At 38.4% G+C, this 25,045-nt stretch overlaps 2 protein-coding genes across 3 annotated transcripts in view; one reads left to right on the forward strand and one right to left on the reverse strand.

The window, feature by feature from the left end:
* The first annotated feature begins 220 nt into the window (after positions 1-220).
* NT5DC1 (5'-nucleotidase domain containing 1) overlaps positions 221-25,045 on the forward strand; it is a 117,801-nt gene continuing 92,976 nt past the window's right edge. For both annotated transcript variants that reach the window (XM_042809893.1, XM_042809902.1), the window contains exons 1-6: positions 221-365; positions 2,429-2,520; positions 4,206-4,277; positions 5,720-5,826; positions 8,124-8,203; positions 11,755-11,836. In XM_042809893.1, coding sequence (XP_042665827.1) covers positions 273-365; positions 2,429-2,520; positions 4,206-4,277; positions 5,720-5,826; positions 8,124-8,203; positions 11,755-11,836 — 526 coding nt within the window. In that variant the 5' untranslated portion in view covers positions 221-272. The remainder of the gene's footprint in view (positions 366-2,428; positions 2,521-4,205; positions 4,278-5,719; positions 5,827-8,123; positions 8,204-11,754; positions 11,837-25,045) is intronic.
* COL10A1 (collagen type X alpha 1 chain) lies at positions 17,958-24,719 on the reverse strand. The gene is made up of 2 exons (XM_042809880.1): positions 24,578-24,719; positions 17,958-19,840 (listed from the first exon to the last, which is right to left on the reverse strand). Exons 1-2 carry the CDS (start codon positions 24,717-24,719, stop codon positions 17,958-17,960), a joined length of 2,025 nt encoding a protein of 674 aa, XP_042665814.1.

Here is a 25,045-nt window from a genome sequence, read left to right on the forward strand (position 1 = left end):
GATCCCCACCGTTCCCAGCCGCACGAGATCTCGGCGAGAAAGGCTTTTCTTAACCTCAGCGATTGAACAAGGCTATCCTGCGCCTCCCAGCTCTGCTGCTGAGGGCCGGATTCCGCGCAGGTGAGGGCGGCCGCGGAGCGGCTGGGCGGAGTCGGGGCGGGGCGGAGTGGCTGCGGCCGCACCGCCCCGCGCCGCAGGAAGCACCGCCCGTGCGCCTTCCTCCTTCTCTTCCTCCTCCGCCTCCGCCCGCCTCCCGCGGTGGCGGCGCGGCCATGCAGCAGTACTTTTCCCTGGCCGACTGCGAGGTGATGGGCTTCGATCTGGATCACACGCTGTGCCGTTACCACCTCCCGCAGAGCGCGACGGTGAGTGCGGGCACGGCGCGGCCGCAGAGCCAGGGTTGCCCGCTTCGCTCCGGCCGCCCGAGCGGAAGTGCGAGTGAGGGCGTGCGGGGCCGGCGGGGGTCTCGGGTGCGAGGGGAGTCCCGCAGGGGGACGCGGAGCCACCGGGAAACGTGAGAGGAGGGGAGAAGCGGGAGCCTCTCTCTTTGCCCGCTCCCTCGGCAGGCCTCAGCCCGACTGGGGGGTACTGCCGTGTCTTTGCCTTGGAAACGGCGCCTCCGAAGTGTTCTCCTGCCTGGAGTGGTGCTGAGAAAGGCAGAGTCCCCCCGCGCCGGAGCAGGCGGTTCGAAGTGCATAGCGCTTTCTGTAGGGGATCGTGGCAAACTTTGTCGTGCTTAGAACGGTGAGCATGAGGGCATTCAGCATCTCTGCCTCAGCATTGCTGTCTGTCAGAGCCTGATGGCATGCGCTGCACCTTCTGCCTCAGCACTTCTTTTCTGCTCGGCCCCTTTCAGTCTCGGGTGTTCCATCTGCAAGGCTCCCTTCTGTTGAGGTCAGAATGCTGCACAGCTGTCTCATGCCCCATGGATGTTCTTAAGTGTCATACAGAAATAACTGTTTTTATAGAAACAAGTGTAACAAAGGTGCAATGCGCCTTGTTCTGTGAAACTGCATTGCTTTCTAAGATGGTGTTTGATATCCTGCAGAGAGGCGTTTTTCTTATGGAAAAAGACTTCTCAAATTTTGTTCACTCTTCTCACAAGGCAGCGGCTGGTTGTCACATGCCCTTTGCGCATATCCTTACTGGTGACCAATAACGTACTTTAAAGTGCTGGCATGAGCACCAGAAGATGCAGTTGTTACTGTTTGTCATTCTCACTATTCAAAGTCATTCCAAGAGCAACTTTGGGAGAACAGTTTTAATGAAATAACTATGAGAAAAAGGGACCTGGCATTATCTGCTTAGATTTACTTGCGCAACCTCACTAATGCATTACAGTAAGAACTGGCTGAATGTTGTGCTAGGCTTTAGCACTTATTCTTTCTGGCCTTATGAATCTTTTACTTAGTAGTTGCTGTTTTCTTCAGAATATGTTTTATCAGGAATGTTTAAAATGTTCTGCGTCCAGGTCTGGTGCACCCAGTACAAAAAAGATAAGGAGCTGTTGGAGAGGGTCCAGAGGAGGGCCACAAAGATGGTCAGAGGGCTGGAGCACTTCCCCTATGAAGACGGGCTGAGAAAGCTGGGCTTGTTCAGCCTGGAAAAAAGAAGGCTGTGGGGTACCTCATTGCAGCTTTCCAGTACCTAAAGGAGCCTATAAACAGGAGGGCAGTCAACTCTTTACAAGGGTAGATAATGGCAGGACACAGGGAAATGGTTTTAATTTGAGGGAAGGAAGACTTAGGTTGGATATCATGGGGAAGTTTTTTACAGAGAGAGTGGTGAGGTGCTGGAACAGGCTGCCCGGAGAGGCTGTGGATGCCCCATCCCTGGAGGTGTTCAAGGCCAGGTTAGATGGGGCCTTGGGCAGCCTGGTCTAGTACTGGATGTGAAGGTTAGTGACTTTGCCTGTGGCATGGGGGTTGGAGCCTGATGATCTTTGAGGTCCCTTCCAACCCTGGCCATTCTGTGATTCAATTATTCTGTGTTTACTAGCTGCAGTTGTTGATAGGCTCAGGTGCTACTTGTTGAATCAGGGTAACCTGACATTAAAAAAAAAAAAAAAAAAAAAAAAAAAGACTTGGAAGGGGAAGTAGTGACTGGCTTTGGGTGCTTAGCATCTTTGTTTCCCAGTAGTCTTGAAAATCTAGGGCAGTAAGGTAGAACGCTATACGTCTGGCTGTGTTACAAAAGTTGTCCCAGAACTATTGCATGAGCATCTTGAGCTGTTTTCCAGCCTACTAGAAGTAACTCAGGCACTACTGGTAAAATGCTGTGGAGCAGGTCCCCCATGCTCCTTGTTTGCCTCTTCTTTGGTGGTACTAAAGTTCACATCTTCCCAGGGAAAGCATTATCTTTAGATACCTTAATTAATGTAGTTAATACCATTTTAATTTTTTGTTTTATTTTATTTTCCCATCTATAGCTAATATATGATAGTTTTGCTCAGTATCTGGTAACGGAGAAGGGTTACGACAAAGACTTGCTGACTCTAAATCCAGAAAGCTTAGACTTCTGGTAAGTATGTTGAAAATAACATAAACTTTCTTTATAACTTCCTTTATACTATTTGTAGTATACTTTTATGAAGCTTGGAAAACAGCTTCTTAGACGTTTGTTAAGACTATCAGACCAAATAGGTAACTTCACTTTTTTTCCAACAAGTATTTAAAACCATAAGTATTTCTCTTGAAATACTTCTAATATGATGTTTTGAAGAGACAACTGAATATTCAAGCTTGCTTTGTGCTTTCTATGAACTCACAAAAAACTTTGTGGTTTAACTTGCTGAGATACACCTCCTTTTTCTTCTACCCTTAACTGGTAAATACAGTAACCATCAGAATTTAGTCATATCTCCATGTTTCTCTTTACAGATGTGTTTTTGTTTATGTAAGGCAGAATAATCCCAACAGTCTTCTCAGGAACTGAGGAAAGGTGACATGCCAAGAAGTAGCCCTTGAGTGATGCTTTAGGCACAAAGCTGTAATGTAAGAAACTAAAACACAAGTTTCTGGTTTGAATTCAGTGGTATCTGAGGTGGAACTTTAATGTGAATCACTGATGTTCCAACTTTTATAGGTTATAATCTATGGCAAGAGTGTGGGGACTTGAAGGTCAGGTTATTGCTGTTTGTTTCGGCTTTGTTTTTCCTTAGGAGAAGCACAGGTGTTTTGTTTTCAAGTTGTTTTTACAATTCAGTATTTGACTGGTGAGTTTCCAAACGTGTCTGATTGCAAATTTCATGTGATAACCAGGGTTTCTGTATTTCTCATATTTTGAGGACTCTGAGGCATGAAATCTAGTTAACATTTAGATATATCTACCTTGGTTCCATCCTGAAGCTGGGGGCTCCTTGATGAGGATCTGCAAGCCCATAGTGCTGGTAGCATCACATTGATGCTAATCACCCAGGTGTCGAGCGTGAAAGGATAGTCTGCTAGCTGAGTTCATAGCATATTATCTTTCCTTTGGGTACCATATAACACAGAGTGAAGAAAGCATTACTTTTCCATTTTCTTTTATCTTTTCCAATATTATTCTAGAAATAGAATCTAGAATCTAGAATCTTCTCATTTTTCAAACAACCTAAGTAAATGTGAGTTCATTTTTCTGAAAGTTGTGAATTTACTAGGTGAGTTAGGAACTGCTGTGGCACATCTGTCCTACTCTGTGTACCCTTCACCTTGTGAGTGCAGACTAGCCTGACAATGCCTCTCTTCACATGCTCTTTAGATACTCTGTTGTCTCGCTGAGAATGATGTTCTATCTCTCTCTTCCTTATATTGGTGTTACTGTTGCAGTAGTAAGTAGGGGAGGTACAGTCAAAATGTGTATTTAATTTTCTTTAATAGTGGCTTGAACATCACATTTCTTAGTTGTATATGTTCAGGCCTTAATCCCCCAACCCTATCTATATGAATAATCACACTGAACTCACAGAACAATGGAACTGGATTTATTTAGTAGGAATTTGCTATGTAAGTGAAATCCAGCCCTCACTGTAATGATATGTATTTGCATACGTTACTTTCAAACATGGGAGTGCTTGAGGGGTTGTGATTTGTTGCTTTTAAGTGGCATTGTTATATAGCTTCTGTAACTGCATTTCACTATTCTGATACAAAGAGGCATTCTTCTGAAAACATTTTTCTTGTTTCTTCCTTAAAAAACAAACAAACAACAACAACAATTATTTTTAGTTGTAAAGGCTTGGCATTGGACTTTGAAGATGGAAACTTCCTGAAGCTCGCGGAAGACGGAACAGTTTTGAGGTAATACTGATTACGTGTGTTTATTGTTAAACAAACGTGAACATTTTATCCTCTTTTTGAAAGTCACCTCAGTTTTATTAAACATCTAAAATACTGGTTTCAATATATATTCATTTATGTAAAAATTTAAATACTCTTGGGTAAACTAGTGTTCAGTATCTCTTAATGTTATAAACCTAGTATTTTCATAATATTTCCATATTAGCTGCTAGGAAGAATATATAGTTTTTTATAAACATCTAAGATTGAGTGCATACTGATCTTGAAACTAAATTCACTTTTTTCAGTGGCTACCAATGTACTCTGTCCAATTCTGCTAAGATCCAGGGTAAGGTTTTTCTTTGAATTCTGAGTAACTTGAGTCAATCAATGCTAATGACTAATGTTAATGACAGAGCAATTGTCTTTGTACCATACATATTCAAAATTCTTGCAGACTTGCTACATGTAGCTTAAGTAGCCTGAGGTAAATTAAGCATAGAAACTGACACATTCACTTGGGGAAGTCTTTTTTTCCTCTTAAAAATGAATTTTCCCTTGAGTCATAATTTTAGTACATCTTCATATTTCCTTTTTTTTTTTTTTTTTTTCTTAAAAAACAAAACAAACAAACAAACAAAAAAAACCCATGAAGATGCTAGGGGAAATCAGATTTCATTGAATTCTTCGAAGGTGTCCCCATCCATGGCAGGGCAGGTAGGAACTAAGTGATCTCTAAAGGTCCCTTCCCAAGCACAAATTGTTCTATGATTCTATCAAATAAGGAATGAAATATCTGTGAGTCTTTCTTATGCGTACAGAAATTCAGTTAGTACCATGAATTTCAAAGAGCTAGGTTTGGAATTCAAGACAAGAGGATATATTAATGTAAAGGGAAGAGTGTTACAGTATTAGTTATCCTAGCATTTCCTGTTTCCTTCAAAACTGGGTTGTGTATGTTCTTTAGGGGCACAGTTTGATGGTCAAGTTAGTGGATTTTTAATTCCCTAAAAGGCTTGTACCTATTTCTGTATTACATAGCTGCTTTGAGGGCTCAAACTAGAATTTTATCACAGTCCTGCCCTGCATTTTGTGAATGTTACCAGGCTTCAGAATGGTGTATAGGCTTCCTGCTCTGTGTTTTATTGTGCAGTGTATATTGAAAGTTCAAGTATAATGTCCTCATACAATTGAGAACATTCGAGCAACACAGAGTGATTGTGTTAGGAGGTGAGGCACAGTATCCATGCCCTCAGCCAACCAGACCTTTGTGAACTAAAACTTATACTGGGGACTGTAGTGCATAAGTTAAAAGCTTAGGTCCTAGCAAACTTCAAATTGTGAGCTCAAGTGAAGATAAACTTGCATGCACTTTGGTATTCAATTGCAATTCATTACTGTTTTCTAGATGTAGTCTGAATGTTTTTAACCTTTTGTTTTTCTCTCTATAATGCATCAAACAGGGCAAGCCATGGCACTAGGAGTATGACATCTGAAGAGATCCTGGAGATTTATGGAAGGAGGGAATGGAAACATTTTAGTACAGTCAGTGGAATGCTTTCCCGCTCAGGTAGCTCTACCTCAGAATGTCCTGGTCTGTGAAACTGCTTTGGCCCCTTCAGTGTTTATTGTAGTGTTAGTTCATCCTAAATCTATTTTAAAAAAATATTTGGGATGAGAATTACTGAAATATGTGAGTGTTTGGGGCAAAGGTTGTTTTTATATTTTTAACCTCTAATACTTAAGATTAAATCACCAATTACAAGGCAAGTAATGAACAAGCTAACAGTACAGGTGTGTTTTGGTTGTAGAGATGGGCACATTGTTTCTTGTTGAAGTAGTGAAGTTCATAATCTCAATCTCATTTAAGAATAATTTTTTAAAAAAATCAAGTTTGTCTTAATTGTTGGCATGTTGCTGTCAGTGTTCTTACTGGAGGCCTAGCTGGAAGTGCAATTAACAGAGCAGGTATGGAAACACAACTGCTCATCTTGTGGTGGCAGCTGTTTAATTTTAAGATGGGAGTCGTGTTGTGAAGGCACTGTAATTAGGTTTCCACTTTTACTAGCCACCTTGTACTTTATCTCAAATTTTCTTTAAGATTAGTAATTGTGAGTGATGCACATAAAGGAAAAAATGCTCACTGATAGTTGCATTGTCCTGTGTGATAGAGATGTTCTTTGCCATTTTGCTGTCATAAACTCTTTTGTCATCCTTACACTAAACTGCAGGTAATCTTTTGCAGCTGGGTAGGAAAGTACCTCAGCTATATGTACAAAAGAAATGTTTTGCATTCATTATTTAATTCTCTTTCATGAATATTAGTCCTTGTTTTGTTGACTTATGTAGTATACATAAGAGACAGCACAGACAAGATCATTAATACAATGAAAGCATCACCTATTTTACTCTATTTACTTTAAATTTACTTGAATCTAAATTTACTTTAAAATCACTTTTACTCCCAGAAAAGAATTGCTGAACATGACCTTAGTCTGGGAGAAATGTTTGCGCCCTTCTGACTTTTTTGTTCTGTTTTGGGGCATCATAGAATAATGTGAGCATGCTTCTCACTGGGCTAAGTTTCTGTCTTTAGCGTGTGTTTTCAAAGGACAGGGCTATAGGAAATCCATCCCAGCCTTTGTATTAGATGATTCAAACCAAATACCCAAGCACCGCCCAAGGGTGAAATGAATCCAGAGAGGATCCTGCCTTCTTGCCCAGAAGTTAGACATTAAAGAATTTCCTTGCAAATTATTTGTTTTAGACAATGAAGGAAAGACAAAATCCGAAGTTAAACAGGTTATGAGACACTTGTACAGTGTGCCACTTATAAACAACTATAACATCAGAATAGGAAGGACATTTTAGATAAGTTCTACAGCTAGAAATGCAATTTCGTTGAAATCTGGGGATGCTGGAAAACGTCACTGAGAAATGCTGAAACATTGCTTTTATTTTCCCATTTTGTTTCAATGATGCTTGAATAATCCTATTTGGTAAATAAAATGCATCTGTCCACTTCGTTTTGGTTCATTCAATTTTGACTTGTATTTTATAGATGCTAGATATAAGATGCTGCTTTCAAAGTCACTTGACATTTCTTACGCTGTCTTTCACTTTATGACAAATTGTATTGTTGTGGCATTTTCAAAATAAAACCGCTCTGTTATCACTGAAGTGAAGCAATTCAACAGTCTCATAACAGACTAGGTCAGTGTTATTGAAAGGAAATACTTTGTGAGATCAGCAAGGGGAATATAGTGCAATTCTCAGTAGTGCAGAGGAGAAGGGTTAAAAAAAAAAAAAAAAACCTTCCAAATGGTTTCAATTCCCATTAATACCCTAAATTCAGACGTTATTTAAGGAGGGCTGTAGTCAGTAAGAGTTGATCTCTCTTGTGCTCACATGTTTGATGAGTTAATGGTTGGACTTGATGATCTTAGTGATCTTTTCCAGCCTTAGTAATTCTATGATTCTATGTAAGACCTGTCAAATTTTCTGAAACAGCTTCTCAGACTCACAGTATTTCTTATTGCTGGGGAAACTGATATTTTGGAATAGCTGAGCAACACTGCTTTGGCTTTTAAGACTCATTCATTTCCATCTCTTCCACCATAACTTTTAGAATCCTAAAATGTTTCCTAAAAATCTTACTGCTTTGGTGTAAGGTAACTGTTGCCAACAGCCAATTATGAGAATAAATAGAAATAAAACCTAACAAATGTATTAAGTTGGGAAACAAATAATGCTTATTATCATAAAATTCAAGTAACAGCTAGTAATACTATTTAAATATATTATTTATTTGTAAACTATACAATACATATTTAAAAACTAGAGGTGTTGTTTGTGTTTTTTTTCCAGCCAAATACTATCTGTATGATAATTATTTTGATCTACCAGGAGCCCTCCTGTGTGCAAGGGTTGTGGACAGTTTAGATCAGGTAAGAACTGGACTTTCTGAAATTAAATGTTCCATTATCTTTATCCTTTTCTGCCTCACTTGCTGTATGCATTCAATAATGCATGCAAGTAATACATTCAGTGAAGTTAAGCTCTTTAGCTCTTCTTTCCTGTTTGAAATTTTTCGTGCCAGACTTATCAGTGTATTAAAGCTGTCCCCCAAACTACTTGTGACTTACTTGGTATGGTCAGAGTAAATGTACTTCCACCAGAGGGCACAAATAGCTAGGATAAGAACAAATGAGTTATTTACTCAAGTTTATTCTGTGATATGGAGAATATTCTTCTTAAAAATCTTTAATTGTACTTGATGGTACTTGAATTAAATCTGAAGAGTAGTATGGTTTGCTAGTTTGCAAGAAATGTTAAATGGTTGAAAGCTTAATTCCAGCCTTTCTTCTTAAATGTGTTTTGTGTCTTCAGTGTGATAATCTGTATGCGTAGATGTAAATAAATCTATGGTATACTGTGATTTTCCAGTTGTTTTTTTCCTCTAAGCAATAAATTATATTTAAAGGTGGAAAATGAAATTGGTCCAACTTTTTTCAGTGCTTCTTAGATATACAGTGTAGCTTAGATCCTATCTTTGATGTTTGTTATCATTTGATTCAGTTGAGTCAAAGAAGAGTTGAAACTTTAACTCTTAGGTAGCTGTAGAAAAGAGCTTTTCTCTTTGAGTAAAATATCTGAGTGTCAATGAGGTATGGATATAATCTACTGTCTGAAAGTACTAAAGTAATGCAGCGCTTTGTCTGCAGACTAGAATTGAGAATTGTAAGATGGGTATCTGCAGTCCCTTGGAGTATCACCTGACTTGATGTTTTAGGCTTAGATCCAAAATAGCATGCTGAGCAGATTGCTGTTTGAAGTCCAACTGCTGCTTGAAGAGTTATCTAAAGCTAGCTCATTGGCAAACACTGAGGACAGGTACGTCATAAGAGTCTTAATTTTGTGCCTGATTAATCTCATTCCTTGCTCACTCACAGCTTGGAATCCTCTCTCAGATGTCACACCTGTACTGTGTTGCTTTATTTTACAGTTAATTTAGACTTGGTACAAGTCACTTGGTGATGGGGAGAAAGAGGATGGTGCTGAAATGTGGCTCAGCTCACATGTAGTGTGCTTACATGTTCTGTTACTAGTTTACTAGCTGGAGTACTGTCCCTGGAGCAGTGCTGTCTTTATCCAGAGAGAAACCCATGCTCTATTTTTCCACAGAGCTGCTAGAAATGGTTCAAGAATGTTCTTCATGAGTTTCTTGAATATTTAACTGCATATTAGCTCAATTTCGGTACAGGGACTGCAGCAGTTTTGTGAGATGTTACCATCAGCCAGATGATGAAGACACAAGGCAGGAGGTTGTAGGCCTCTCCAGCACTTGTGCCCTGGACACATGCTGCAGTTGTTAGGCTATTTTCATATGGTATCAAAACCATTGCATTTTAATTCCTTCTAACTCCTAAACAGAATTGTAGGCTTGTATTTCTTCTTCTTGCAACTTGTATTAGTAAAGGCTACTTTTCCTTAAAATTTCCAGAAAACATTCTAGGATTTGGAGAGTTTTTTACTGAAATAGATGGAGAACTAGGTTCCAATTCAAAATGGGTTCAGACAAGAGCTGGGTGCTGCACTGCTCTACTCAGTTAAAGATGTCTAAGCATTTGATGAATTTGTGTACGTTTTCAGGCAAATAAGAGCTTCTCAACATTTTGCATCTGTGCATTGAAGCTCTACACAAAATACTTTTTGTCTGATACTTCATCTAATGAAATCACTACACAGGCATGCTCATAGTTATCTCTCTGCTTTCAGGGAATTGGTCATTTTTCTTTTATGTGCAGTAGCTCTGGATTTTCAGTAGGGTAGTTTTACAGTCGTTTTGGTCTTTTGTAAAACCAGAGGTTTTGAGGGAAGTATACCACTTCTAAACTTGTCCTTAGAACAACGCTCTTGAGGAACTGTTAGCTCATTGCACTGATTTTTAGAAGAAGCAAGCAAACAAAACAATAAAAGAAAAAACAAGGCTAGAGTCAGCCACGTGGAGTATATGCAGAGTTGAACCTGTCTAAGGGCTGGCGGTAATACAGGCTACTGCTGTCACCACTAGACAGGCATTCCCTGACATCTCATGAATACAACTTCAGATAATGACCTTGCTTAGCAGTTAACTAAACTGATATACACAGTACCTGTTCTCTCTGACAGTCCTTTTTATATATATATATGCAGTAGTTTGCTAGAATAATGGATTTAGGGATGACAGGGGAAGCAATAACACTATTTTTCCTGATCTTAATCTCTAAAGTGGTGGATCATAAGCAGGCTACCAATAGTGCTTGTCAGTCACATGTGAAAGGCCTTGTTAGTGCTACCTGATCGAGATGAAATTAAGGGCGGACTTTTTTTTTTTTTTGAAGCCTCTGTGTTGGATTAAGCCTGAAATAGCAGTTTGCTACAAATAAACTGCATGTCTTAAGACATTTCAAATTCATTTTCACTTTCTAAATACATCCTTCTCAAGAAAATGCCTTCTACTTACAAAGTAAGTCTTTATTCAGGTACTAGTGCAGAGATACGCTGACAGGTTTAGGACATAGGACAAAGCCATAAAAATCTGTCACAGTTGCATCAAAACTTAAGCTTAAGTAGATACAAAACCTGCAACAACACTATAAAATACTTTCTATGGTGTAGGAACTGACATCTGCTTTATTGCTGCTCTGTACTTTGTAACAGAGCACCTCTTACAAGCTCAGTTACTAATTCTCTGCCCTATAATGTGCTTAGCTGTGTAATTGCACCTGTGTTTAACTCAACATTTTTAAAGTTTGTAGTGTTTGAGTCCCAGAGCACTCTGAGCTGCTTGTGAAGCTTTTTCTCTATCTTAGTGAGACATTGGGAGGGTAACAGAGGTCAGCAGAAGTGCTTCTGCACCTGGACGGCTTTCTAGGAAAAGTGGGAGACTGATCACATTGAAGATTGTTTTTTTCCCTGTCCTGCCAGAGCAGGGGTTTGGCAATCTACAAAGCACAGTGCAGGGTAGTGTTGCTCGGTCTGGCTTCTCTCTAAGCATTTCATGTGGTGTTTACGGTGGAGCTGTTGGCAGAAGAACATTGTCACTATGTTGCAGTGAAAGTTTTTACAAGTTGCAATGGTGGAAGGTGATACGAGTGCCAGACTGTAGTTAATGTCAGCCTATTAATTTAGTACAATGTCTGCAGCTCTAGGCATTAATTTTTCCTGGAAGTCAGCAGGGTAGCTCGTTCATTAAGTTGCTGTTCTAATGCCCCTTTTTGCTGTAAGGTTTTTAGGCTACTTATAAATATGAGTAATTCAAAAGCAGGGTGCAGATCTGTCTCCCATTATTTAGAGTTCACAGCTGAGTTCTGAGTCCTGATTCCTACTGTCTAGGACTGCTACTCCATTTTCAAAATATTTTTATTTGTTAATGGCATTCTTCCCACTGTTTGAGTATAAAAGCTTGAAATGGCTGATATTTTATGTAGTGACTAGATTCCTTTAACAATTACAGCATGATGGTCAGAAAAAATATGACTTCTGGAAGGACATGGTGGCTGCTATCCAACATAATTATAAAATATCAGCTTTTAAAGGTAAGTAGGTTCACCAACAACTTACAGTAATAGCCAGAAATATTACATATACTTGCTGAAACAAATAAATTTGCTACCATACTGTAGGCTACTCAACGTAGCTTTTACTTTTCAGGCTTCTAAGTTGTTCTATTTACACATTAATCCTGTTATCATTGGTATTCTTATTTTGTTCAGCTGGAGCTGTTTTGATATTTTTAGGAGAACTTTTGATGTATTACCTCACTGACTTTAGAAGAAAAATATTTGATTCATACAATAATGTCAGCATTATTTCACTGTATTTTATTCTATTTTTGGTGTTCTTGTATTTATGAATAACATCAGATATGCACTGAAAAGAAAGGAAACTAATATTTGGTACACTTTTTAATAGGTTTTCTTTAGCCCTTTAGTTTTGATTAGAATTAATTATGTATTGCATATGAATCATGCGTAGTTAGCTTCCTTTTTAAAAAAATAAATTTTACAGTAAGTTATTATATGGGAACATGATTTAAAGCCTGATCCTTGAAATCATGTAAATAATCAATTTTACGTATGTAGGAGTGTCTGCTTTTGTGTACATGTATACACGTAAGTATATATCTACACATTGTACATATCTGTATATGTAAGTGTGTAATCTGCATACAGGTGTGTGATGTGACTTAATTCTTTTAAACTTCAATCAGAATAGACAATTTAATACACATAATTTTCTGTTATGAGGGATGTGCACAGCAGCAGTGAAATATGAGAAAGTATTAAGTGATAAGCATGTTTTTTCTGGGGTGGGGTGGAAATAGGTAGGGCTTTGTAAAATCAGCAGTAAGACAACACAGATTGTACACGGTACTTTAATGCATGAAAGTGCTAAACTCGGTCATGCATCATTTTGAAAGGCCTTGCAGTGGTTTTGTTTTCCATTTAATAATGTGATCCAGTGGATGAACAGGAAGATGGAAGAATTGGATATCATTTCTTCCTGTTTGGCTTACCTGTGATATTTGCCTGAAGTATTCTCTTTTTACTTCAGGTCCCTCCTCTGTGAAATGGGAATAATGGTACTAATCTTCTGTGACAAGTTAATGCCAAAGACTTTTTCCCTCTGGTGCAAGCTTAATGTAACTTTCTGAGGAAACTTAAAGCTGGCTCCATCCCAGTTTCTACATACCAGGAAGCCCCATGTTTTTTCTTAGCCCAGAGCCTGGACTAAAAAGCATAAACCATGTCTTGACTTAACTCTGTTCCTTCAGTGCCCTGTGAAGGGTTTAACCCTTTAGAGAAAAGCAGCACTCATTTACAGTTAGTCAAAGTAAACTTTCTTAAGCAGGCTTATTAAATGGCCAGCTGGGGAGACATCAAGTTCCCAAGTTAAAATAGCATCTTGCTAGTGCCATTGTCAGTGATGGAGCAGAACGACTGACCGTTTTATTTATTTGAAATTCATGTTTGCATGTCACTTTGTTTCTGGTTTGTTGTCAGCACGCCCTTGTTTATCTTTGTCCCTTCTCTTTATCACATGATTTCTTTGATCATTAGTCAGGTGTCTTATGGATTTTGCTTTTCATTGTCTTAGCCATGGTGATTGCCTTAGATAATGGCCCAACTATGTTGTTGTTTTTTTTTTTTTATGGCTATTTTAGATAGCCATGATTGTCATGACTCTCAGTTTATGAAGGATATCAACTCACTCTGCTACTTATTCTTAAAGAAGTGAAGAACTGAAGCTTGCCGAAGAGGCCTAAGAAAGTTCCATGTCATTTTGTTTTATTTGAATTTTGCTTTTCGAACTCCAAAAATTTCAAGCAGTCTATTGAGAAATAAAAACATGATGTCAGACAGCAAAGAACACAGGCATTTTTATTTTCAGACAGGTCATTTTTTTCAACCTAACAATACATGCAAGAATGCCCTCTGCATAAATTACTCCTTTTTACCGATCTTCATTATTGGAATATTTTTAATCTTTAACGTGATTAGTATTACTTTTTTTTCCCACTTAGTTTATATTCTTATTATAGACATCAGTAAAGAACAATTCAAAGGAATTGTCATGCAGAAATTATAATTAATATTATGTAAATATGTAAAAATTTCAGATTTTGTGCTTTTGATAGAAAAATTGATGGTTTCTGCAGGAGGAAGTTGCCTGTTACAAAAGCTTCTTAGAGCATAATTTTATAAAATGTCTTCTCATAAAGACTGCTTTCTTTCTCTTGCATGATTGTCTTTCCCCATCATTTCCCAATTGTAACAGTAGCATCTGTGATTATGTAGGGAGAATAATGCACTTGTAATGTTTTCAATCAGTTTGTAACACTATATTTCATTTTGGAATTAGAAGGATCATACCTGACATAGCAGCTAGAACTTGATAAATTGCACATTTAAAAGCTTGGTGGGATATGCTGTCAGCTCTCAGGGGTGCATGTGAAAAAATTGTCTTTGTTTAAAAGGTATACAGGAGATGAAGAAAGTGCTAGATGGAAAAACCTGTTGTTTAGTAACTTGCATTTTAAGTTTGTTTGTTTTTTTTTTTTGTAATTGAGCAATATTCTGATGTGGCATGCTTATTTACAAAAAGTATATACTTTCTCTATACTTCAGGGAGAAAAGTTTTCTGGATCTTTAGGAAATACTTTATTCTTTCCCCTAAACATGTGCATGCAGACAAGTTTTTGATCACAACTCTGTGCTATAACTCTTTTGTCTAGGTAGAAGATAATTGAATTGTCAGTGATATCTGAATTATGTTCTTTATATGTGACTTCGGAAACAACAAAGAGGAAAGATGCTTTTCTGATTAAAAAAGAGGAATCTTCAAAAAAGACTGTAACATCAGGATTTCTAATGTTAATGTAGTCCAGTGAAGAAAGATGAGTATTTTTCTTAATTGTGAAAATGGTGACAAAGATATAAGCTAGTAAATTTGTTATACATCTATTCTGAGATTTCCAGGTAAATTCATAAGTGATCATTTGGATACTTCACATCTGACTATTTAGGAACTAATGAGGCTTGTATCAATTTTTTTTTTCCCCGAAGCCTTTGGAGGAGAATTTTCTACTATTACAGGCTCTTATATTTTAGTTTTAATCTCATGGGATTTTCTTCTAATACCACATCTGGAAAAAAATGTGATATTTGGAGGAGCTTTGTCTTCACATCTTCATATGAAGAAAATATATATAAAAAAAAAAAAAAGCGCGCTACAGAAACCCCCAGTTTTTCCTTTTGGCTGTTCTGCACGGCCGTCATCTGCATTATGTGATTGTGTCCAACTCTTCCAAAGCCTGACATTCACTGGTGATAAAATTCTTTTCCAACATACTTCACTTCTCCTATACAGAAATATAGTGTAATTAAACAGATTTAACTTATTTGAAGTACATATTTCGAAAATGTGAATTAGCTTTTGTTTTAATAAGAGTCTTAAACACTTTCTCAGAGTTTAGGGGAAACTGAACAGTGAATTCACTAAACAGTGAATCCAGAGCTAAATCTTTAAATTCTGCTTTTATCACAGTGTGAAGAGTAATTGCTAACTCTTTGGTGCTGAGTGGTTTTGTTAATGGCTTAACATCTGGACAGTTATGAAAAGCCTCCAAAAAGACAGGCCTGAGGTACGAAGTTACAGACTTGAACTGCTTTGTGCTCATTTGAAGAACAGAGACGTTAAAACACAAAACCTGATTTAAAGTGGGTGGACAATGAAGATGAGCGAACCTAACTTTTAAGAATACTGTTGAGGCCTAGTTTCTTGTGCTATTAAATTGGAATCACAGGCTGAGCACCAAGGGTCTCCAACAATTTTAAACGCTTTGACTGGGAACTGCCATGTTTTAAGCTCCGCTTCGTAATCTCTCTGTTTCTGAAATGAGTGTCAAATTGTTTGAGTGGTTTATATATATATATATATTTTTTTTTTTTTAAAAGGTGTTTCTTAGGAGACTTGTAATTAATAGATGAGAACAGGCAATTCACTGAAATGTCTGGAGAGTTAGTTTAGTTTGAAAGAAAATTATTATGGGATTACTACTTATGAACTGTGGTACTGTCCACTGCATTATTTTCATGCAAACGTATTTATAATGGTAGTACCTACTTACTTGCCTAAGCCTACTTGGCCACCAAAATAAGATGATCTCATATTACTCTCTCTTTTAGCACTTAAAAGTTTAGTCTAAGCCTTCTGCATCCTTATCCAGTAGCGCCTAATAAAAGGAGCAAAGAACTTCTGCAGTTACTTTCTTAGAAGTTCTTTAAAGTTTCCAAAGTATTTAGTTTTTCTAACGATGTATCAGCCTAAAGGTGCTCTCACTTTCTTATTAATCCTAAGGTATTTTCAGATACTTAAGAAACTGTTTCAAATGCACAGTATGTAATAAGCCTCGGGTTTCCCTTTCATGAAGAAATGATGGTATCACAAAAGAATTCAAACAGGCCTATTTACTCTCAGTGCAAATAATTAAAAACATCCATTAAAAAGTTTAAAATAAGTTTGAATTGTAATCTTTGGATATATATATATATATATATATATATATGTAAGACAGTTAAAGCATATAAATGATAACTTGTCATTGAAGAGATGTGTTTTGATAATTTATAAACACTAATGCTATTGAGCTTACATTATACCATTAACTTTTTACTGTGCCATAACAGACTAATATACTATGTAGTGTTTGAGAGACATGAGTGTGTGTAGACATGCTAAGCAAATAGTGTGTCTCCAGACAAATTTACTGTAATTGAGATCCTTTTACCATGTAAGTAAAATATAATTCCAAGACTATTATTTTTATTTCTGAATGCTGTATTTCTGTAAAACGCAACTTACAAGCAAAGTTTGTCTCCAATTCAGGAGTTGTAAAGCTGTTTTGATTTTGTATCAGCATGCATTTTGGTTTTAGTGTACTCCAATTATCATCGTATTAATTAGGAGCTTAAAAAAGGTGAACTAGTTTTTTTTTACTGTAATTTACAAAATGTGTCAGACAGCTGTGATGGAAACTCTGGGCAGTCTAGTCTAGGATTAGAGATGCACAGTGGCCCTGGGTGCAGCAGGGAGGTTGGAGCTTGATAATTGTTGAGGTCCCTTTCAACCCAAGCCATTCTATGATTCTTTAAAACTTAAGGGGAAGGTGCAAAGAAGATAGAGCCAGGCTCTTTACAGCGGTGCCTGGTGCCAGAACAAGAGGTAGTGGGAATCTCCTGTGATCCATTTATGTGCCATCTGAACATCAGGAAACACCTCTTTACTGTAGTATGCTGTAACTGATGGAGCAACAGAATAGTTTGCTGAGCGGTTGTGGAGTCGGTTTCCTTGAATATCTTTAAACGCTGTATGGGCTTGATCCAGGGCAACCTGCTGTAAGTGTCCCTGCTTGAGCAGTGGGGTTGGACCACATGACCTCAAGATGTCCCTCCTGTCCTTAATCTTTCTGTGATTTCTACATTTCAAGTCTGGTTGCTTTTCTCTGTTGTTGGAGGTCTTAGACCTTCAGTAGCATTATGATTTCTAAATCTACCTTTCTCCAAGGTTGATTTTTCATTAATAGGAAAAGCTGAACTGACTTACAAGTGACATATTGTGTACTGTTGTCAAATTTTGTTTTCTTGACTCTTTGTTTGATAGAAGGCTAATGGTAAAGAAGTGTGTTAGCTTGTTATTATGATGACCATGTTTTGTCTGAAACTTTACTTTTGAATCAACTGGAGGTATCATTCAGTGTACTTGAGTGTGGTCTGGAGTCTTGAAATGGCTACTTTACTTGTTAATGAGAAATGATAGCTAGAAATTTCGATTTACCCCCCTTCTCCTTTCCCCCCCCACCCCCCCCTTGTTAATGAAGAGAGATAGACAGGTGTATTATATTAATTCATAAAATTTTAATGTTGCATTTAGTTGGACAATTGATCATTGTTCAAAACAAATTTCCCATGACAAGTTTCTAAAAACATAGAATATTGTTCTACTAGTTTTTAACCAATTGCTTTACCTTCTCACTGTCCTCAGTTTCTGTTGCAAAATTGAAGTTACATGACCTGCTAAGGACTAAGGATATTACATCAGTGCCCAGTTAAAATGTCCTGAAGGAGAATGTGTCAGGACATTGTAAGTGGGATGTTGTTAGATCTGAGCAAATAGGAAACCTGAGAAAGAAGAATGAACGTATTCAGAGGAATAGAGACCATTGGATTCTGAATTTGGCAGCTGGAGCCACACTTGATCATTCTCCATGAGATCAATGACAGCACTGCCAGAGGCCTGGTCAAGGTATCCTTTCTGGTATTCATCATAAGTGTACATGACTGGGGTGCCATTTTTATAGAGTGCAACCCAAACATTTGTTCCTTTTGCATGTACATGATAGGAGAAGTAGTATAGTCCAGGGATCCTGCAGGTAAAGATTCCTGTCCTGGGATCATAGTGTTGCTGTCTGTTGTACAGGATTTTGTCAAATTTGATGGGGACTGTTGCCCCAGGGTAGGCTTTTGAGAGAATGACAGTGAAGGCAGACACTGGCATTCCTGTCAGAGCTTGATTTGCTCCTGCTTTCATGAAAGACATTCCTGATAGCTCTCGAGACTCTCCTTTAACATAACCTTCTGGGATTGTGGCTTGGCCAGGGGGACCAGGAGGACCTGGGGGACCTGGCAAGCCAGGCTCTCCATTGTTGCCTTTAGGCCCAGGAGGTCCAGGTGGTCCCATGGGTCCTCTTAAACCTTTTGTAGCAATACCTGCTGGGCCTGGCAGTCCTGGTGCTCCTGGTTCACCTTTTGCACCAGGGGCTCCTGGCATGCCAGGGGGACCAATGGGGCCTCTGATCCCAGGTATTCCTGAAGGTCCTCTTGGGCCTTGTTCACCATTAATACCTGGCACTCCCTTAACTCCTTGTGGTCCAACTGGACCAGGCAAGCCAGGTAGGCCAGCATGGCCAGTGTCACCTTTTTGACCAGGGAGACCTGGATGTCCCTTAGGACCAGCAGGACCCTGCTCACCTGGGTATCCTGGTTTTCCATCTAATCCTGGTAGACCTCTTTCACCCTTGGCTCCTGGGAATCCTGCAGGGCCTGCAGGACCCATGTCACCTTTGGGTCCGGGTAAGCCATTCTCACCAGGCAAGCCTTTGAGTCCTTGAGGGCCCATATTTCCTGGTGACCCAGCAGGACCTGGTTCTCCTGGCACACCAGCTGGGCCTTGGTCTCCTTTAGGTCCTGGAAAGCCAGGAGGTCCTTCAGGTCCTCTGTGTCCCTTCATCCCTGGCAATCCTGGTTTTCCAAATCCTGGGAGACCTGGGGATCCAGGCAAGCCTGCAGGTCCAGGGAATCCTTTGGCTCCAGGGATGCCTGCTGGTCCTGGTGGTCCCATTGGCCCAGGCTTGCCAATGCCAACTTCTCCAGGTTCTCCTGGTGGACCCTGGGGGCCTGGGGTACCAGCTTCTCCACGTGCCCCTGGTAGACCTCTGTCACCTTTCATGCCTGGCTGACCTGGAAGGCCATTTTCTCCAGGCTTTCCTATCCCAGCAGGGCCAGGGAGGCCTTGGGGTCCCTGCGGGCCTGGAAGACCCCTGCTACCTGGGCGGCCTGGAACACCAAATCCCATTTCTCCTTTTTGTCCATTCATACCAGGAACACCTGGTTCTCCTTTCTCACCAGGGAGGCCTCTTGGCCCTTGAGCTCCTGGAGGTCCTTGTGGTCCTGGCTTTCCAGGGACAGACAGTCCTGCGGGGCCAGGAATGCCAGGGGGTCCTTGTGGCCCTCTTGCTCCTGGGAGCCCAACAGGTCCGGCTTCTCCTTTCTCACCATTTAATCCTCTTTCTCCTGGCTTCCCTGGTAGACCTGGCATGCCTGGTTTTCCAACAGTGGAGAATCCAGGTGGTCCTGGGGGTCCAGGGGGGCCTTGCGGACCAGGGCTTCCAAAGCCTGGTTTTCCTGCAGGACCTGGTTGTCCTCTTGGTCCAATAGGGCCTGGGGGACCGGGGGGACCTTGTTCACCCCTCATCTGCACACCTGTATGAGAAGAAACAAGGTCAACATAACATTTTGTGGAATCATGTAAGTTGTAAAAGCCCTTCCAGATCTGCACATTTATTGCAGGGTGAAGAATTAGCTTCATTTGGACTTCACAGAAATCAAGAGTTTAACGCTGTTGTTCACTCAGAGCCTGAGCTGACTTTCACAGCAGAAGTGACCTAGGAGTCTCATACGAATATGTAACAAGTGTAAATATGTTGGGAGTTGTAATGTGAGCTATGATGGCTTTATAATTTTTTTACATCAATACATCTAGAGTAAAAAAAAAAAAATATAGTGGACAAGTGAATGCAAAGCATTAAGAAGGAGAGGAAACATGTAAATGATTTAGCAAGACTTGCATCTTGATAAAAGAAAACAGGATGTTTCCAATAGAACTATGCTTTTTTTCTTAAACTACTTGGTGCCTTTTCTTCTGACCATCTGCAGTGAGCCATAATTATGGTGTTGTGTTGATTTTATTTATCTTTTAGTAAACACATGAATGTTATATTCTAAAGTATTGTCATCTTAAAGAATTGTGTTTGCTGTAATAGCTTCACACAGTTACAAGATAAGTGATATTTCACTGTAGTTTGTCAGAGCTCAAGTTCTTTTTTAAAAAAAACAAAACAAAACAAAACAAAAAAAAACACAACAAATGATGATTCTTTTTGTCTTAGCTGTCAGCAGCAGGTGGAGCCATTTAGCTGAATGTCACAAACAGAGGATTAAACAAGCTCAAAACTGTTTTCTCTGTACTTCGTGGGAAATTTGCTGCTTCATTTTAGAATTAGGATGATGATTTGTAGCATATTACAGAGAAAGTCAACATGCATATTGTGAGCTATTTTACTGTTTTGCAGCAGCTCATACCACTATAGAACAAAATACCATAGTTATGATGAATACTGATTTAAAAAGGCTTGCAAAAATCAGACTCTGAGGTGTATAAAAATAAACTGGATTCTGATTTTCTGATGGCAACATATTCAGTTCATTGCTTATTTAGTAAAGATTCATTAACAGTTGATCAGCTGAAGTTCTATTTGAGTCTTAGAAAAACTAAGCATATCTGTGTGTGTATATATGTATATGTTATATACATATATGTATGAAGGTGTGTGCAATGAATATTTTGCTGTCTTTGGGAAACCAGGGTTTGTTATCTAATCTGTGGCTACTTTTGGACCAAATGAGATGAAGTAGAAATATTTTTCTTTTTTAAAGAATATAATAAGAAAAGCTGTCAAATCAAATGTGTTTCATGTACCTGCAAGGTTGCTTTCTTCCTGTATTACTAGGGAAATAGTTATTACCTATCAACTGCAGATAGTAACTTTTTTTTTGCTGATGCGTAAAGGCAGCATAAATGCATACTGTTTTGTTTTGCATACATTCCTATCTCATCCTTCTGAAGTCAGAGTTGAGAAAAAATGGGCAAATCAAAGCAAAACTTTGATGCAGACAATGAGTTGCTGACCTTGTGATGTTCCAGTGGTAAAATGGAGAGAAACATGAATACGTTTTTATATCAGTAGCCTGATATAAAAGTTCTACTTTACTGAATTTAAAACCTGGCATTTGCTAGCAGACAACTGTAACCCCATCCAGGTGTACTTTTTTTTATAACTCAGGGAGCTATGTCCATTCTTCCAAGTGAATTCTGTTCTTCGGGAGTTAGAGTTGAATTTCTGCAGTGAAGTAGCACTGATATCATTCAGCAGTGTTCAGGTAACATGCTGTTATTACGCTTGACCTAACTGGGGGTAGGAGGAAGCAATTTCTTCAGACATCAGTTTCAGAATGCTTCTCTTTACTGTTTTTCAGTTTGTTTTAGGTCAATTTTGTATGTCTTAGTTTTGTAAAGTGATGTGTGATGCCTTTAGCAAAAGCTTCAGTATCTTTTGCAAATGTTATTGTGGATATTTTCTATGAGGAGCTGAAAAATGAGCTTGTTTGAGATTTAAATATCTGTTGATTGCACTGTCTTAGAGATAGTAGAAGACAGATGGTCGCATTAATGAAGTACGGGTTTTACCAAGAAAATTAAAGCAGTGGTTAACTATTCTTTTATGTGTCTTGTATGTATAAAACAACTTTACATCAAGACATGTCAAGAGCAGTCAAACCTTATATTTGGATAGAACTAAGTTTCAAGACTTCAGCATGACCTGCAGTAAAGACCTATTAGCTTAAACATTGCTGGACTGTCAGCTTTAGTTCTGTGATTATTCTCAACCAGGACTTTTCACAAGGAGTTCAGGGCAATGAGCAAAGGATAATGTTCTACTATACTAATAGTGTATGTACTATTATATATACTAATATAATACTATACTAATATTAGTATTAGTACTAGTATATATATACTATATATATAGTACTATATATATACTATATATATATACACACACTAGTGTATATATATATTAAACCCACACTAGAAAAGAAAGTATATTCTGACAGGAGAGCTGTCAAGAAAAATTATCAAATTGTTTTACAATTTCTTCAATTTAGATAAAGCTTTAATAGATTTCAGTTGCCAAGATAAGTATTTTCTGGAATTATATCCAATATTGCATTTGTTTGCTAATCTAAAATTAAAGAAAACATAATTCATATTTTTGGGATCTAAGAATGTCTTTTGCAGATCTGGCATTTTTAATCAAGTGATGGAAAATCTTACCTTTAGAAATTTTCTTTGTTTTAAAGTGAATGTAGAGAGTATAGAAATATTACATTCTAGTTCTGCACTTATACTATGTTCTTTTAATTACTAAGTGCTAATATGGAAGTGGGAGTATGCAACTAAATTGAGGCAGTTTCAAGTTCTAATTTTTTTCCCTGCTGCTGGCTATCCATGTCTCACTCCATGATTTGTCTTTTCTGTTGGTTCTGCTGTGGCTGTAGTAAAGATTAGTTTTTCAGTAGCTACATTTGTTGCACAGCAGGCCCTCACACCTGCACTGATCTATATACAGCTGAATATGTATACTGAATATGTATACTGATGTTGCTGAGAAAAAACAGCTGAGAGTTACAAAGAAACTTCTAGTTTGATGTTGAGGTGGATCTATTAAAATATGAACTTGCCACCTGCATAAATGAGCATGGAACTTCCAGCCTATTCTGTTAGGTGCTATCAAGCACCTAGTAAATGTTGTCCTGGGTCACTAATTTAGGCCCAGTCTGAAATTTTGATTCCAGGTAGCTTTTTGGCAATGCTATACAAAAGGAAAAGAACATGCTGGTAACTAAATCACTAGAAGATGATGTACAGTGAACAAATATGAGAAACGAGCTGTAACTAAGATCTTTTCAAGTGCTACTTGAGCTACTTGCATAAGGAGCAACTCACTAGACAACACGTTCAGAGGTATTAATTTGTTTTTGCGGTCTCTTGTTCAGTTCTTCGATTATTATCTTAGGTTATGAACAATGATAGTGAGCCCTCTTAAATCTCTTCTAAAATGTATCTGTAAGATGCTTGTTTTCCAGGCTGAGAAACAGCAGTTATCGTGTAGTTTTCATTTTGATACTTTGTCACCAAACATGAGGATTTGTCAGGTCTCTTTGTATGACTGGTATCTTAAGTCTGTAAAATTGTAAGCTATTGCCACTTTCGTAGTGTGGTGAATAATCCTTGCTCCCTTTCCTCAATAGACAGCATCTTACAATTGTCACAGGTATATATAATCATTATTTAGATTAAGAGGCTTACCGCAGATTAATTTCTCTGTTAGCATAATGTGAAATATTAGTTTAGGACAGTTTTTTTTTCCCTTTTACTCCTTTTTCCTATTTAATTTGAACCTTCCTTTTCTTCTTAATTTGTTATTTTATTTCTCTTTCCCCCCCTTTCCCAGTGTTTTCTCTAGATTTATAAAATAAATAAATACATAAAAGTTGCCTTGAGAAGAATAGAATTAAGTGAAGTGTGGTAGAAGATAATAAAGTACGTAGTATACTTCATATGAAAAATGATGCAATAGTGAATAAAATCACTGGAAAACACTGTGATCAAGTACTGGGAAGAGAAAGTGTAACTTTAACCTTCTGGGAACTCCAGCTAGTAAGTCATGGCAGTACCTGTTCATGTACCTCAATTCAGTCTGAGAGTGCTGGTAGGATTACAGAAATTCCTTGTGCTGAAGGCAAGAGATAAAGCTATAATAGTGTTTTGGTGCAGCCCAGAAGAGCATTTTGAGTGAGTAAGTTTCCCAACCACGCTACTTTCACTTGTTTCTCACTAGAGAGGATTTTTGGAAAACATGGCCTGGAGGCAGTTTGAGTGAGACTATAGCAGCATCTTTGGATTCAATATGTACTACTGTTGTGTATCCAATCCATAGGATTTGGCTAGAGCTACTCTGAAATGAAAGCTCATAAATGAGGATAATACGGATGCTGTGTCCTGAGGAGCTAATCTTCTGCTCTCTGGGTCTGCTTTTGTTTTCTAATGCAGACTTAAAATGTTCTTTTTCTAATGAAGTGTCCCTTCAGCAGTTATTGTGTCACAGAAAGTTTGTGCAAGTGTGCATCTTCATCAGTGGGAGGTAACTTCCTGTGTCACTGTTAACTCCTTCTGCAATGATGAACTTATTAAAGTAAGCCTAAACTGTTAGTTCAGTACCAGTTGTACAAACAGTGAGCTTTTGTTCATGTGTTGACCCACTAGAGCTTACATTATGCTAGTTTATTATTTAAAAAAAAATTAAAAAGTAGACTTACCTTGACTCTTTACATTGAATGGTAGAAAGTGTGGTGGCCCCTTGATGCTGGACTGTTTCTGGTATCGCTCGGAAAAATATCCATCACTACCATGGACGATGTTTAGACAAAACAGCAGCAGTAAGGATATTTGTAAATGCATGTTTCCAAATCCGTCCACTGTTAGAAAGGGAAGAAAGCAATGTTTTAAGTAGAAGTTGATGAGTGTCTTTTGCATAAATTGGTTTTCTTAAGTTATTGGTATTAAAAGTTTCTGTATTTTGTGCTTGCTTTTTCCTGCTTTCACTGTCTGTGAAAAGTGCTGTAAGGAGAATAGAATCAACATGGCTAACTTAAGATTTGGAGTTCTTGTATGTCTAAGATACAAAAGAGATGGCTTAGAGGCAGAAGTCTCACTTTTAGAAAAAATAATCATTTTAAATAAGTGGCAGCCTATTTGAAGCCACTGACTTCAGAAACAGTAGTAAT

Source organism: Centrocercus urophasianus, unplaced genomic scaffold (assembly GCF_019232065.1).
Source record: "Centrocercus urophasianus isolate 14NV4802_14NV808 unplaced genomic scaffold, USGS_Curo_1.0 seq_10, whole genome shotgun sequence".
NCBI classification, from domain to species: domain Eukaryota; kingdom Metazoa; phylum Chordata; class Aves; order Galliformes; family Phasianidae; genus Centrocercus; species Centrocercus urophasianus.